This window comes from Pleurodeles waltl, chromosome 2_2, assembly GCF_031143425.1.
Source record: "Pleurodeles waltl isolate 20211129_DDA chromosome 2_2, aPleWal1.hap1.20221129, whole genome shotgun sequence".
In the NCBI taxonomy this organism is placed as follows: domain Eukaryota; kingdom Metazoa; phylum Chordata; class Amphibia; order Caudata; family Salamandridae; genus Pleurodeles; species Pleurodeles waltl.
This window is the reverse complement of record NC_090439.1, coordinates 1,117,110,490-1,117,122,822: the sequence shown is the minus strand read 5'-3', so window position 1 is coordinate 1,117,122,822 and position 12,333 is coordinate 1,117,110,490. Positions and strand designations below refer to the sequence as shown.

General features: G+C 47.9%; 1 protein-coding gene across 3 annotated transcripts in view; it reads right to left on the bottom strand.

Moving 5' to 3' along the window:
• ARHGAP39 (Rho GTPase activating protein 39) overlaps positions 1 to 12,333 on the bottom strand; it is a 683,801-nt gene that overhangs the window by 564,395 nt on the left and 107,073 nt on the right. Inside the window, exon 1 of one of the 3 annotated variants that reach the window (XM_069220912.1) lies at positions 8,583 to 8,728. The exons of the other annotated variants lie outside the window; for them this stretch is intronic. Coding sequence (XP_069077013.1) covers positions 8,583 to 8,638 — 56 coding nt within the window. The 5' untranslated portion in view covers positions 8,639 to 8,728. Of the gene's footprint in view, positions 1 to 8,582; positions 8,729 to 12,333 lie in introns of those variants that run through there. 3 annotated transcript variants of the gene reach the window in all.

Genomic DNA, 12,333 nt, shown 5'->3' with positions numbered 1-12,333 from the left:
AATTGTGGATACAAAAGTACAGGTTAGGGAAAGAACACTGGTGCTGGGGCCTGGTTAGCAGGCCTCAGCACACTTTCAATTGTAAACATAGCATCAGCAAAGGCAAAAAAGTCAGGGGGCAACCATGCCAAGGAGGCATTTCCTTACACAACCCCCCCCCCAAACGAAAGAGGATGAGACTAACCTTTCCCAAGAGAGTCTTCATTTTCTAAGTGGAAGAACCTGGAAAGGCCATCTGCATTGGCATGGGCAGTCCCAGGTCTGTGTTCCACTATAAAGTCCATTCCCTGTAGGGAGATGGACCACCTCAACAGTTTAGGATTTTCACCTTTCATTTGCATCAGCCATTTGAGAGGTCTGTGGTCAGTTTGAACTAGGAAGTGAGTCCCAAAGAGGTATGGTCTCAGCTTCTTCAGGGACCAAACCACAGCAAAGGCCTCCCTCTCAATGGCACTCCAACGCTGCTCCCTGGGGAGTAACCTCCTGCTAATGAAAGCAACAGGCTGGTCAAGGCCATCATCATTTGTTTGGGACAAAACTGCCCCTATCCCATGTTCAGAGGCATCAGTCTGCACAATGAACTGCTTAGAATAATCTGGAGCTTTTAGAACTGGTGCTGAGCACATTGCTTGTCTCAGGGTGTCAAAGGCCTGTTGGCATTCCACAGTCCAGTTCACTTTCTTGGGCCTTTTCTTGGAGGTGAGTTCAGTGAGGGCTGTCACAATGGATCCATATCCCTTCACAAACCTCCTGTAATACCCAGTCAAGCCAAGGAATGCCCTGACTTGAGTCTGGGTTTTTGGAGCTACCCAGTCCAGAATAGTCTGGATCTTGGGTTGGAGTGGCTGAACTTGGCCTCCACCTACAAGGTGGCCCAAGTAAACCACAGTTCCCTGCCCTATCTGGCATTTGGATGCCTTGATAGAGAGGCCTGCAGATTGCAGAGCCTTCAAAACCTTCTTCAGGTGGACCAGGTGATCCTGCCAGGTGGAGCTAAAGACAGCAATATCATCAAGATAAGCTGTGCTAAAGGACTCCAAGCCAGCAAGGACTTGATTCACCAACCTTTGGAAGGTGGCAGGGGCATTCTTTAAACCAAAGGGCATAACAGTAAACTGATAATGCCCATCAGGTGTGGAGAATGCTGTTTTCTCTTTTGCTCCAGGTGCCATTTTTATTTGCCAGTACCCTGCTGTCAAGTCAAAGGTACTTAAGAATTTGGCAGCACCTAATTTGTCTATGAGCTCATCAGCTCTTGGAATTGGATGAGCATCTGTCTTGGTGACAGAATTGAGCCCTCTGTAGTCCACACAAAACCTCATCTCTTTCTTTCCATCTTTGGTGTGAGGTTTGGGGACTAAGACCACTGGGCTAGCCCAGGGGCTGTCAGAGCGCTCAATTACTCCCAATTCCAGCATCTTGTGGACTTCCACCTTGATGCTTTCCTTAACATGGTCAGACTGTCTAAAGATTTTGTTTTTGACAGGCATGCTGTCTCCTGTGTCCACATCATGGGTACACAGGTGTGTCTGACCAGGGGTTAAGGAGAAGAGTTCAGGAAACTGTTGTAGGACTCTCCTACAATCAGCTTGCTGTTGGCCAGAGAGGGTGTCTGAGTAGATCACTCCATCTACTGTGCCATCTTTTGGGTCTGATGACAGAAGATCAGGGAGAGGTTCACTCTCTGCCTCCTGATCCTCATCTGTTACCATCAACAGATTCACATCAGCCCTGTCATGGAAGAGCTTAAGGCGGTTCACATGGATCACCCTCTTGGGGCTCCTGCTTGTGCCCAGGTCCACCAGGTAGGTGACCTGACTCTTCCTTTCTAGCACTGGGTAAGGGCCACTCCATTTGTCCTGGAGTGCCCTGGGAGCCACAGGCTCCAGAACCCAGACTTTCTGCCCTGGTTGGAACTCAACCAGTGCAGCCTTTTGGTCATACCAAAACTTCTGGAGCTGTTGGCTGGCCTCAAGGTTTTTGGTTGCCTTTTCCATGTACTCTGCCATTCTAGAGCGAAGGCCAAGTACATAGTCCACTATGTCTTGTTTTGGCTCATGGAGAGGTCTCTCCCAGCCTTCTTTAACAAGGGCAAGTGGTCCCCTTACAGGATGACCAAACAGAAGTTCAAAGGGTGAGAATCCTACTCCCTTCTGTGGCACCTCTCTGTAAGCGAAAAGCAGACATGGCAAGAGGACATCCCATCTCCTTTTGAGTTTTTCTGGGAGCCCCATGATCATGCCTTTTAATGTCTTGTTGAATCTCTCAACCAAGCCATTAGTTTGTGGATGGTATGGTGTAGTGAATTTATAAGTCACTCCACACTCATTCCACATGTGCTTTAGGTATGCTGACATGAAGTTGGTACCTCTGTCAGACACCACCTCCTTAGGGAAACCCACTCTGGTAAAGATACCAATGAGGGCCTTGGCTACTGCAGGGGCAGTAGTCGACCGAAGGGGAATAGCTTCAGGATACCTGGTAGCATGATCCACTACTACCAGGATATACATATTTCCTGAGGCTGTGGGAGGTTCTAGTGGACCAACTATGTCCACACCCACTCTTTCAAAGGGAACCCCCACCACTGGAAGTGGAATGAGGGGGGCCTTTGGATGCCCACCTGTCTTACCACTGGCTTGACAGGTGGGGCAGGAGAGGCAAAACTCCTTAACCATGTTGGACATATTGGGCCAGTAGAAGTGGTTGACTAACCTCTCCCACGTCTTGGTTTGTCCCAAATGTCCAGCAAGGGGAATGTCATGGGCCAATGTTAGGATGAACTTCCTGAACAGCTGAGGCACTACCACTCTCCTAGTGGCACCAGGTTTGGGGTCTCTGGCCTCAGTGTACAGGAGTCCATCTTCCCAATAGACCCTATGTGTTCCATTTTTCTTGCCTTTGGACTCTTCAGCAGCTTGCTGCCTAAGGCCTTCAAGAGAGGGACAGGTTTCTTGTCCCTTACACAGCTCCTCCCTTGAGGGTCCCCCTGGGCCTAAGAGCTCAACCTGGTAAGGTTCAAGCTCCAAAGGCTCAGTTCCCTCAGAGGGCAGAACTTCTTCCTGAGAAGAGAGGTTCCCTTTCTTTTGCTGTGTTGCAGTTGGTTTCCCAACTGACTTTCCTGTTCTCTTGGTAGGCTGGGCCATTCTTCCAGACTCCAGCTCTACTTGTTCACCCTGTGCCTTGCATTGTGCTCTTGTTTTCACACACACCAGTTCAGGGATACCCAGCATTGCTGCATGGGTTTTTAGTTCTACCTCAGCCCATGCTGAGGACTCCAGGTCATTTCCAAGCAGACAGTCCACTGGGATATTTGAGGAGACCACCACCTGTTTCAGGCCATTGACCCCTCCCCATTCTAAAGTAACCATTGCCATGGGATGTACTTTTCTCTGATTGTCAGCGTTGGTGACTGTGTAAGTCTTTCCAGTCAGGTATTGGCCAGGGGAAACCAGTTTCTCTGTCACCATGGTGACACTGGCACCTGTATCCCTCAGGCCCTCTATTCTAGTCCCATTAATTAAGAGTTGCTGTCTGTATTTTTGCATGTTAGGCGGCCAGACAGCTAGTGTGGCTAAATCCACCCCACCCTCAGAAACTAGAGTAGCTTCAGTGTGGACCCTGATTTGCTCTGGGCACACTGTTGATCCCACTTGGAGACTAGCCATACCAGTGTTACCTGGATGGGAGTTTGGAGTGGAACCTTTCTTTGGACAGGCCTTGTCTCCAGTTTGGTGTCCATGCTGTTTACAGCTATGACACCAGGCCTTTTTGGGATCAAAGTTTTTACCCTTGTACCCATTGTTTTGTGAAGAGGCTCTGGGCCCACCCTCCTGTGCAGGTTTTTGGGGGCCTGTAGAAGACTCTTTACTATTTTTAGTTTTGGTTGTCTCATCACCCTTCCCCTGGGGAGTCTTTGTGACCCCTTTCCTTTGGTCACCCCCTGTTGAAGTCTTGGACACCCTTGTCTTGACCCAATGGTCCGCCTTCTTTCCCAATTCTTGGGGAGAAATTGGTCCTAGGTCTACCAGATGCTGATGCAGTTTATCATTGAAACAATTACTCAATAGGTGTTCTTTCACAAATAAATTGTACAGCCCATCATAATTACTTACACCACTACCTTGAATCCAACCATCTAGTGTTTTCACTGAGTAGTCAACAAAGTCAACCCAGGTCTGGCTCGAGGATTTTTGAGCCCCCCTGAACCTAATCCTGTACTCCTCAGTGGAGAATCCAAAGCCCTCAATCAGGGTACCCTTCATGAGGTCATAAGATTCTGCATCTTTTCCAGAGAGTGTGAGGAGTCTATCCCTACACTTTCCAGTGAACATTTCCCAAAGGAGAGCACCCCAGTGAGATCTGTTCACTTTTCTGGTTACACAAGCCCTCTCAAAAGCTGTGAACCATTTGGTGATGTCATCACCATCTTCATATTTTGTCACAATCCCTTTGGGGATTTTTAACATGTCAGGAGAATCTCTGACCCTATTTATATTGCTGCCACCATTGATGGGTCCTAGGCCCATCTCTTGTCTTTCCCTTTCTATGGCTAGGAGCTGTCTCTCTAAAGCCAATCTTTTGGCCATCCTGGCTAACAGGAGGTCATCTTCACTGAGAGCATCCTCAGTGATTTCAGAAATGTGGGACCCTCCTGTGAGGGACTCACTATTTCTGACTAACACAGTTGGAGACAGGACTTGAGGGGTCCTGTTCTCCCTATTTAGGACTGGAGGAGGGACATTGGCCTCCAAGTCACTAATTTCTTCCTCTGTGATGTCATCATCAGAGGGGTTGGCTTTTTCAAACTCTGCCAACAGCTCCTGGAGCTGAATTTTGGTAGGTCTGGAGCCAATGGTTATTTTTTTGATATTACAGAGAGACCTTAGCTCCCTCATCTTAAGATGGAGGTAAGGTGTGGTGTCGAGTTCCACCACATTCATCTCTGTATCAGACATTATTTTGCTAAGAGTTGGAAGACTTTTTAAAGAATCTAAAACTGTTTCTAGAATCTAATTTCAAACTTTTAACAAACTTTTAAACTCTAAAAGACAATGCTAAACAGGGACTTAACACACAAGGCCCTAGCAGGACTTTTAAGAATTTAGAAAAATTTCAAATTGCAAAAATGAATTTCTAATGACAATTTTGGAATTTGTCGTGTGATCAGGTATTGGCTGAGTAGTCCAGCAAATGCAAAGTCTTGTACCCCACCGCTGATCCACCAATGTAGGAAGTTGGCTCTGTATGTGCTATTTCAAAGTAAGGAATAGCATGCACAGAGTCCAAGGGTTCCCCTTAGAGGTAAAATAGTGGTAAAAATAGATAATACTAATGCTCTATTTTGTGGTAGTGTGGTCGAGCAGTAGGCTTATCCAAGGAGTAGTGTTAAGCATTTGTTGTACATACACATAGACAATAAATGAGGTACACACACTCAGAGACAAATCCAGCCAATAGGTTTTTATATAGAAAAATATCTTTTCTTAGTTTATTTTAAGAACCACAGGTTCAAATTCTACATGTAATATCTCATTCGAAAGGTATTGCAGGTAAGTACTTTAGGAACTTCAAATCATAAAAATTGCATGTATACTTTTCAAGTTATTGACAAATAGCTGTTTTAAAAGTGGACACTTAGTGCAATTTTCACAGTTCCTAGGGGAGGTAAGTTTTGGTTAGTTTTACCAGGTAAGTAAGACACTTACAGGGTTCAGTTCTTGGTCCAAGGTAGCCCACCGTTGGGGGTTCAGAGCAACCCCAAAGTCACCACACCAGCAGCTCAGGGCCGGTCAGGTGCAGAGTTCAAAGTGGTGCCCAAAACACATAGGCTAGAATGGAGAGAAGGGGATGCCCCGGTTCCGGTCTGCTTGCAGGTAAGTACCCGCGTCTTCGGAGGGCAGACCAGGGGGGTTTTGTAGGGCACCGGGGGGGACACAAGCCCACACAGAAATTTCACCCTCCGCAGCGCGGGGGCGGCCGGGTGCAGTGTAGAAACAAGCGTCGGGTTCGCAATGTTAGTCTATGAGAGATCTCGGGATCTCTTCAGCGCTGCAGGCAGGCAAGGGGGGGATTCCTCGGGGAAACCTCCACTTGGGCAAGGGAGAGGGACTCCTGGGGGTCACTTCTCCAGTGAAAGTCCGGTCCTTCAGGCCCTGGGGGCTGCGGGTGCAGGGTCTCTCCCAGGCGTCGGGACTTTGGATTCAAAGAGTCGCGGTCAGGGGAAGCCTCGGGATTCCCTCTGCAGGCGGCGCTGTGGGGGCTCAGGGGGGACAGGTTTTTGTACTCACTGTCTTAGAGTAGTCCTGGGGTCCCTCCTGAGGTGTTGGATCGCCACCAGCCGAGTCGGGGTCGCCGGGTGCAGTGTTGCAAGTCTCACGCTTCTTGCGGGGAGCTTGCAGGGTTCTTTAAAGCTGCTGGAAACAAAGTTGCAGCTTTTCTTGGAGCAGGTCCGCTGTCCTCGGGAGTTTCTTGTCTTTTCGAAGCAGGGGCAGTCCTCAGAGGATGTCGAGGTCGCTGGTCCCTTTGGAAGGCGTCGCTGGAGCAGGATCTTTGGAAGGCAGGAGACAGGCCGGTGAGTTTCTGGAGCCAAGGCAGTTGTCGTCTTCTGGTCTTCCTCTGCAGGGGTTTTTCAGCTAGGCAGTCCTTCTTCTTGTAGTTGCAGGAATCTAATTTTCTAGGGTTCAGGGTAGCCCTTAAATACTAAATTTAAGGGCGTGTTTAGGTCTGGGGGGTTAGTAGCCAATGGCTACTAGCCCTGAGGGTGGGTACACCCTCTTTGTGCCTCCTCCCAAGGGGAGGGGGTCACAATCCTAACCCTATTGGGGGAATCCTCCATCTGCAAGATGGAGGATTTCTAAAAGTCAGAGTCACCTCAGCTCAGGACACCTTAGGGGCTGTCCTGACTGGCCAGTGACTCCTCCTTGTTGCTTACTTTGTTCCCTCCAGCCTTGCCGCCAAAAGTGGGGGCCGTGGCCGGAGGGGGCGGGCAACTCCACTAAGCTGGAGTGCCCTGCTGGGCTGTGACAAAGGGGTGAGCCTTTGAGGCTCACCGCCAGGTGTTACAGCTCCTGCCTGGGGGAGGTGTTAGCATCTCCACCCAGTGCAGGCTTTGTTACTGGCCTCAGAGTGACAAAGGCTCTCCCCATGGGGCCAGCAACATGTCTCTGGTGTGGCAGGCTGCTGGAACTAGTCAGCCTACACAGACAGTCGGTTAAGTTTCAGGGGGCACCTCTAAGGTGCCCTCTGTGGTGTATTTTACAATAAAATGTACACTGGCATCAGTGTGCATTTATTGTGCTGAGAAGTTTGATACCAAACTTCCCAGTTTTCAGTGTAGCCATTATGGTGCTGTGGAGTTCGTGTTTGACAGACTCCCAGACCATATACTCTTATGGCTACCCTGCACTTACAATGTCTAAGGTTTTGTTTAGACACTGTAGGGGTACCATGCTCATGCACTGGTACCCTCACCTATGGTATAGTGCACCCTGCCTTAGGGCTGTAAGGCCTGCTAGAGGGGTGTCTTACCTATACTGCATAGGCAGTGAGAGGGTGGCATGGCACCCTGAGGGGGGTGCCATGTCGACTTACTCGTTTTGTCCTCACTAGCACACACAAGCTGGCAAGCAGTGTGTCTGTGCTGAGTGAGAGGTCTCCAGGGTGGCATAAGACATGCTGCAGCCCTTAGAGACCTTCCTTGGCATCAGGGCCCTTGGTACTAGAAGTACCAGTTACAAGGGACTTATCTGGATGCCAGGGTCTGCCAATTGTGGATACAAAAGTACAGGTTAGGGAAAGAACACTGGTGCTGGGGCCTGGTTAGCAGGCCTCAGCACACTTTCAATTGTAAACATAGCATCAGCAAAGGCAAAAAAGTCAGGGGGCAACCATGCCAAGGAGGCATTTCCTTACACTCACTAAATATGCTCTTGAGGTAAGATTTTCTCCAACTTGCTAACAGTATTTAGCGCTACTTTTTTTACACGAAACTTTCCTTGCCTTTAAAATGAACGCGAAGATGAATTTTGCCTCAGAAATAAAGGTAAACGTAGCAGAACACAAAGAACGAGCACAAGTGGGTGCTCATGCTCGCTGAATGTGCTATTACGGCGGGATTTCCCCCCCTAAATTACTGTTAACTACGCGAGCAAGAGTAATTGCATACTTATTAGTAATTCCGCATCAAAGAGTAATATAGAATTAACAAAATTACTCCAGTTACTCTGGTGTAATAAAAATTCTGACCAGGCCTCTCAAGGATGCCACCGATATCCTGTCCGCTGCCCCGACATTCTGCACCCCGATTTTGAGCTATGCAGCCAAAGATACTACAGTGAGTTCCTAAGGGTGTGGACCGGACACAGAGATAAGAGGAGGGAGAGACAGAGGTGAAAGAAAAAAAAAATGAGAGAGAGAGAGAGAGCAGCGTGAGGGACGGCGGCTGGAATATCACTTAGTGTGCAAATAACCGGCGATATTTCGAGGCACGCATCAGGCACGTTGCCATGCCAACCCGTCTCCTCGCCCTCCTCTCCCCAGCTACTCGGCGCGCGAGCTCTCCATCTTGACATGGAGCTCACCTCTTCCTGTTCACAGCATCCCTCCGGCGCCTCGGCCCAGGGTCTTCCTCATTCATTATTATTCAATGTACTGCACCAGAGGGCTTAAGAGGACCCCACTCTCGCAGAACACATCACGTTACAGTAACCCCTGAAGGTCTCGCGTCCTGCTCGTTGGATCCGCCCTCCCCGAGTCTGATCATGGCCAGTTCGTCTAATGTGCACAGCGCTTAAGGCCAGCAGCAGGGCTTTATGTGGGATGGTCAAAGGGGCGTGGCCTAAGGTAACTAGATATACTTTACCAAAGGCATGGCCTGGGTAATTAAGGGAACAGCTTAAAACATGTAAACTAAAACCCTGTGCTTCCCGTGGCATGCCACCCTACCAGGAGGTTGGTGCCTGTCTGTGAGAACGTCCCTATTGCATCCAGAGGCCTCACACAGCAACGGACATGCACGTTAAACAAGCCAGACCTACTGACTTTGACAACGTTTGTTAGCAGTATAGGGTAAATGAGTAACAACAATTTTGTTTCGAATAGTTAGAATAGGAAATATTTTAATTCTGAAATTCTGAGAGCGTGAATGAAACAGGTCTGTCTTTGGAAGGAGCCTCGTCGTGGGAGTGTCTCATCACACCACTTTCTGCTGCAGTCTCTTGGCTAGACACACCCTCTTCCACTTGAAATCTATCTACATATCTTACACCTCATCTTTTACCCCCCCCCCCGGCCCTCTCTTTTCACCTTCTCCTCTACGTGCACCTCCTCCACACATTTTCACTTAGGCTCACACCTACAGCTGGCACACGTGACCATAGCCTGGAGTTCTCAGCAGGGAGACCAATGATTAGATGAACATGTATCCTGAACCCAGGTATGCCCCTCTGATGTGCCCTGTGGGAAACTGGCACTGCCCTCGGCCTGCCCTCCGGGGCTCATGGCCCATTAGAAACACCCACCCTCGACCTAAATCCACAGATACCGAGAAGTGACTCTTTTCACAGCATGCACTCTACAAAAGTAATATGTTGCATTAAAATAAAATATAAAAAAAACACAACATCCTGGGAGAAGCAAATGCTCTTAGGGGGTGTAAAAGTGCGTATAACATGAATTGTAAACTGAAAGTGGATCACCGTGGATAACCTGTAGTTTTACAGGCGCGGTTTAGGAACGGATCCGCGGGATTGTCCGTAAAGTAGAAGACACCAGAACAGAGCCCGATAAGGACCGGTCTCAGTTTCAATTGTCAGTTCGTGCTGTGGCCCGGAGGGTCCTGTCTCAGGCTCGGCCCTGGCCACCAGGATGGGAGCTCAGAGTTGGTTCACTGGAAGCAGATTGGGCTCTGCTATCTCACTCCAGGAGTGAGTTCCTCATCTCATCAAATGCAGAGCTAGAAGGAACTACAGCCTGCAGAGAGCATCAGCATTCTAAACCATCAAATAATAACTGGTGGGACTGGGTCTGCTACCATCGAAAATTAAATACTACTGATATGCCTCAGCCTACCTCTCATAATGTTCACTTTTTATGCTTACCCTTGACCTCTTTTCTTAATAATACTGAGAATTGTAGGTCATTCACGGTTTGTACACTGTCGGAAAATCTCAACCACCATGAACATTCATCTGTTTGTTGTTCCTCATTTTTACAAGTTATTGTCTACTGTTACCATTGATTTATTATAAGATTCTCATGTAATCTGCATTGGATAGCAGTTTACGAGGACAGTTTTCGTATGTTCATGCAACTAAGGTTTCTGTTCTATCTCTCCACCCCCTTCCTTCCCCTGGAAAACATAAAATGTTTTTGTTGTTGTTTAGTCTGAATTTTGTACGCTGTAAAAGATTTATGCATTATTCTTGCTCGTTCAATCTTGTATGTTTATACTGTTGTTTAAATAAAGTATTTTTAAGCCCATAAAAGCATCAGCACCATTCAGTAAGATGCCAGCCACCCTCACTGGAAGGCTGGCATCAGTAGAGGCACTCGCCAACTCTTTATTTTATGGTCAGGCTTTTGGTTCTCTGACCTGCATGGGGTCCTGGCAATGATCTCTCAAGGCCATCTCTCGATTTTCACTTTTCAGGTCTGGGCTTTGACACTGCAGCTGTCAAACAGACCTATTGCTAACAATAACGCATGATTTGGGCCTGTCTCTTTCAATCACTGGCTTTCTTCAGCCTCTTTCTGCCACTGACTCAATGCTTTGTCACTTGTGTCCTGGCTCAGTCCAGTGGGATATTTATGTCTCACTTAATGCTGGGGTGCGCCTTCCACCGTTCAAGTGCATGCTTTTATCTGCATGAGGGGTTTATTTACATCTATAGTTAGCAATACTGATGACACGCACACACTCAGTTGCATTGACTTTTAGAAAATTACTCTACAGAGCTGCAGCAGTTTTTTTGTATAAAAATACAAAATCCAAGGGGGCATATTTCCTCCTTGGGAAAAGCAGATGTCTCTCTGTTCATTTAATGAAACAAGTAACCGAAGCGTGCAAGTCCCAGCGGAGAACCAAACCATCTTTAATTAACAGGTCTGAATCCATCTTCCAGATCGCTTCCGCAGAATAACAACGATCTGCAGGCGGGGAGCTCAAAGCCACGCTTCCAGAACCTCAACTTCCCTGGATGCATCCCATCAATGGGTACTTAGCAATGCAAACAAATGGACTCCTTGCTGGAGCTGACTCGGTATCTAAAGGGATGCAAAATCAGCCAAAGTTCTGCATCGACAAATCACTAAACCGGTCAAGGAGGCTTCCATCACCAGGTGGCAATGACACCCGAGCTGAAGACCTCCTATGGCACGTTTCAAGATACCAAGTCCAGTTTGCAGATTGTTGAACTGGTGCCTTTTAATACTGCTAATTTGTGTGGTTTGCTCAACACTAAAAGCCTCACACCTATAGTTTGCATTTACTTGTGTGTATATTGTGACACCGTCGGGAAGAAGCGCAGTGCAGTAAATGAATGGAGGTTGTTAAGAGCAGACAAAAATAGTCTACAAGAGTGAAATTACACATTTGAATCCACATAATTTATCATTTCAGGCAGAGGGTGGTTGGGTGATTTTCCCACCATATTTTCACTCGTGCCGGTTGACATCAGAAACCTAGTCCACACGCTCGAAGGTCTGGCACTTACACCGTTAGACCACACCATCTCACTTTTATAGTGTAGTTAAGGTTTTGATATACCTCTAAATAAAAGTCCTATTTTTGAGCTATATTAGAACGCTGGAATGTTGACAGCTCTATTGAAGACAATGGAACATCAGTGGACTATAAAAGGTTTTAGAGGCTCACTGCTGTCAACGTTTCAATGCCCTTCTCCACGTCCTCAGACTCTCCTCTGTCCCACCTCCCCAGTATAAGTGGACTGCACCGAGGAATGAGAGAGGCTGAGGAATGGTTAAACAGTGACCCCCCCGTACCCCATTCCCATGCATCGCAATGCACTGGAAAGAAGGCAGGGTGGTTGAATTCTGCTCAGCTTCTGTGGCTTGACTGTGTTAAAGGAGAAGCAGTGGGTAAATGCTGGCCTTTTCCTCAGCCCCCACTCACCATGCTTGACAGTCACTGACTGCTATGACGCTGTGTGTGGCTATAGTTGTTAATCATAAACAGCAGGAACTGTGAATCAAAGGCAAAGAAACTTCAGAGCCACAGCCGGGGATGAACTCAAACCTTTGGCCCCGGAGTCAACACATACACTTGCAAACAGAGTGTCTTGTGATATTATGAGATTCCAGCAAGGAAAGTGG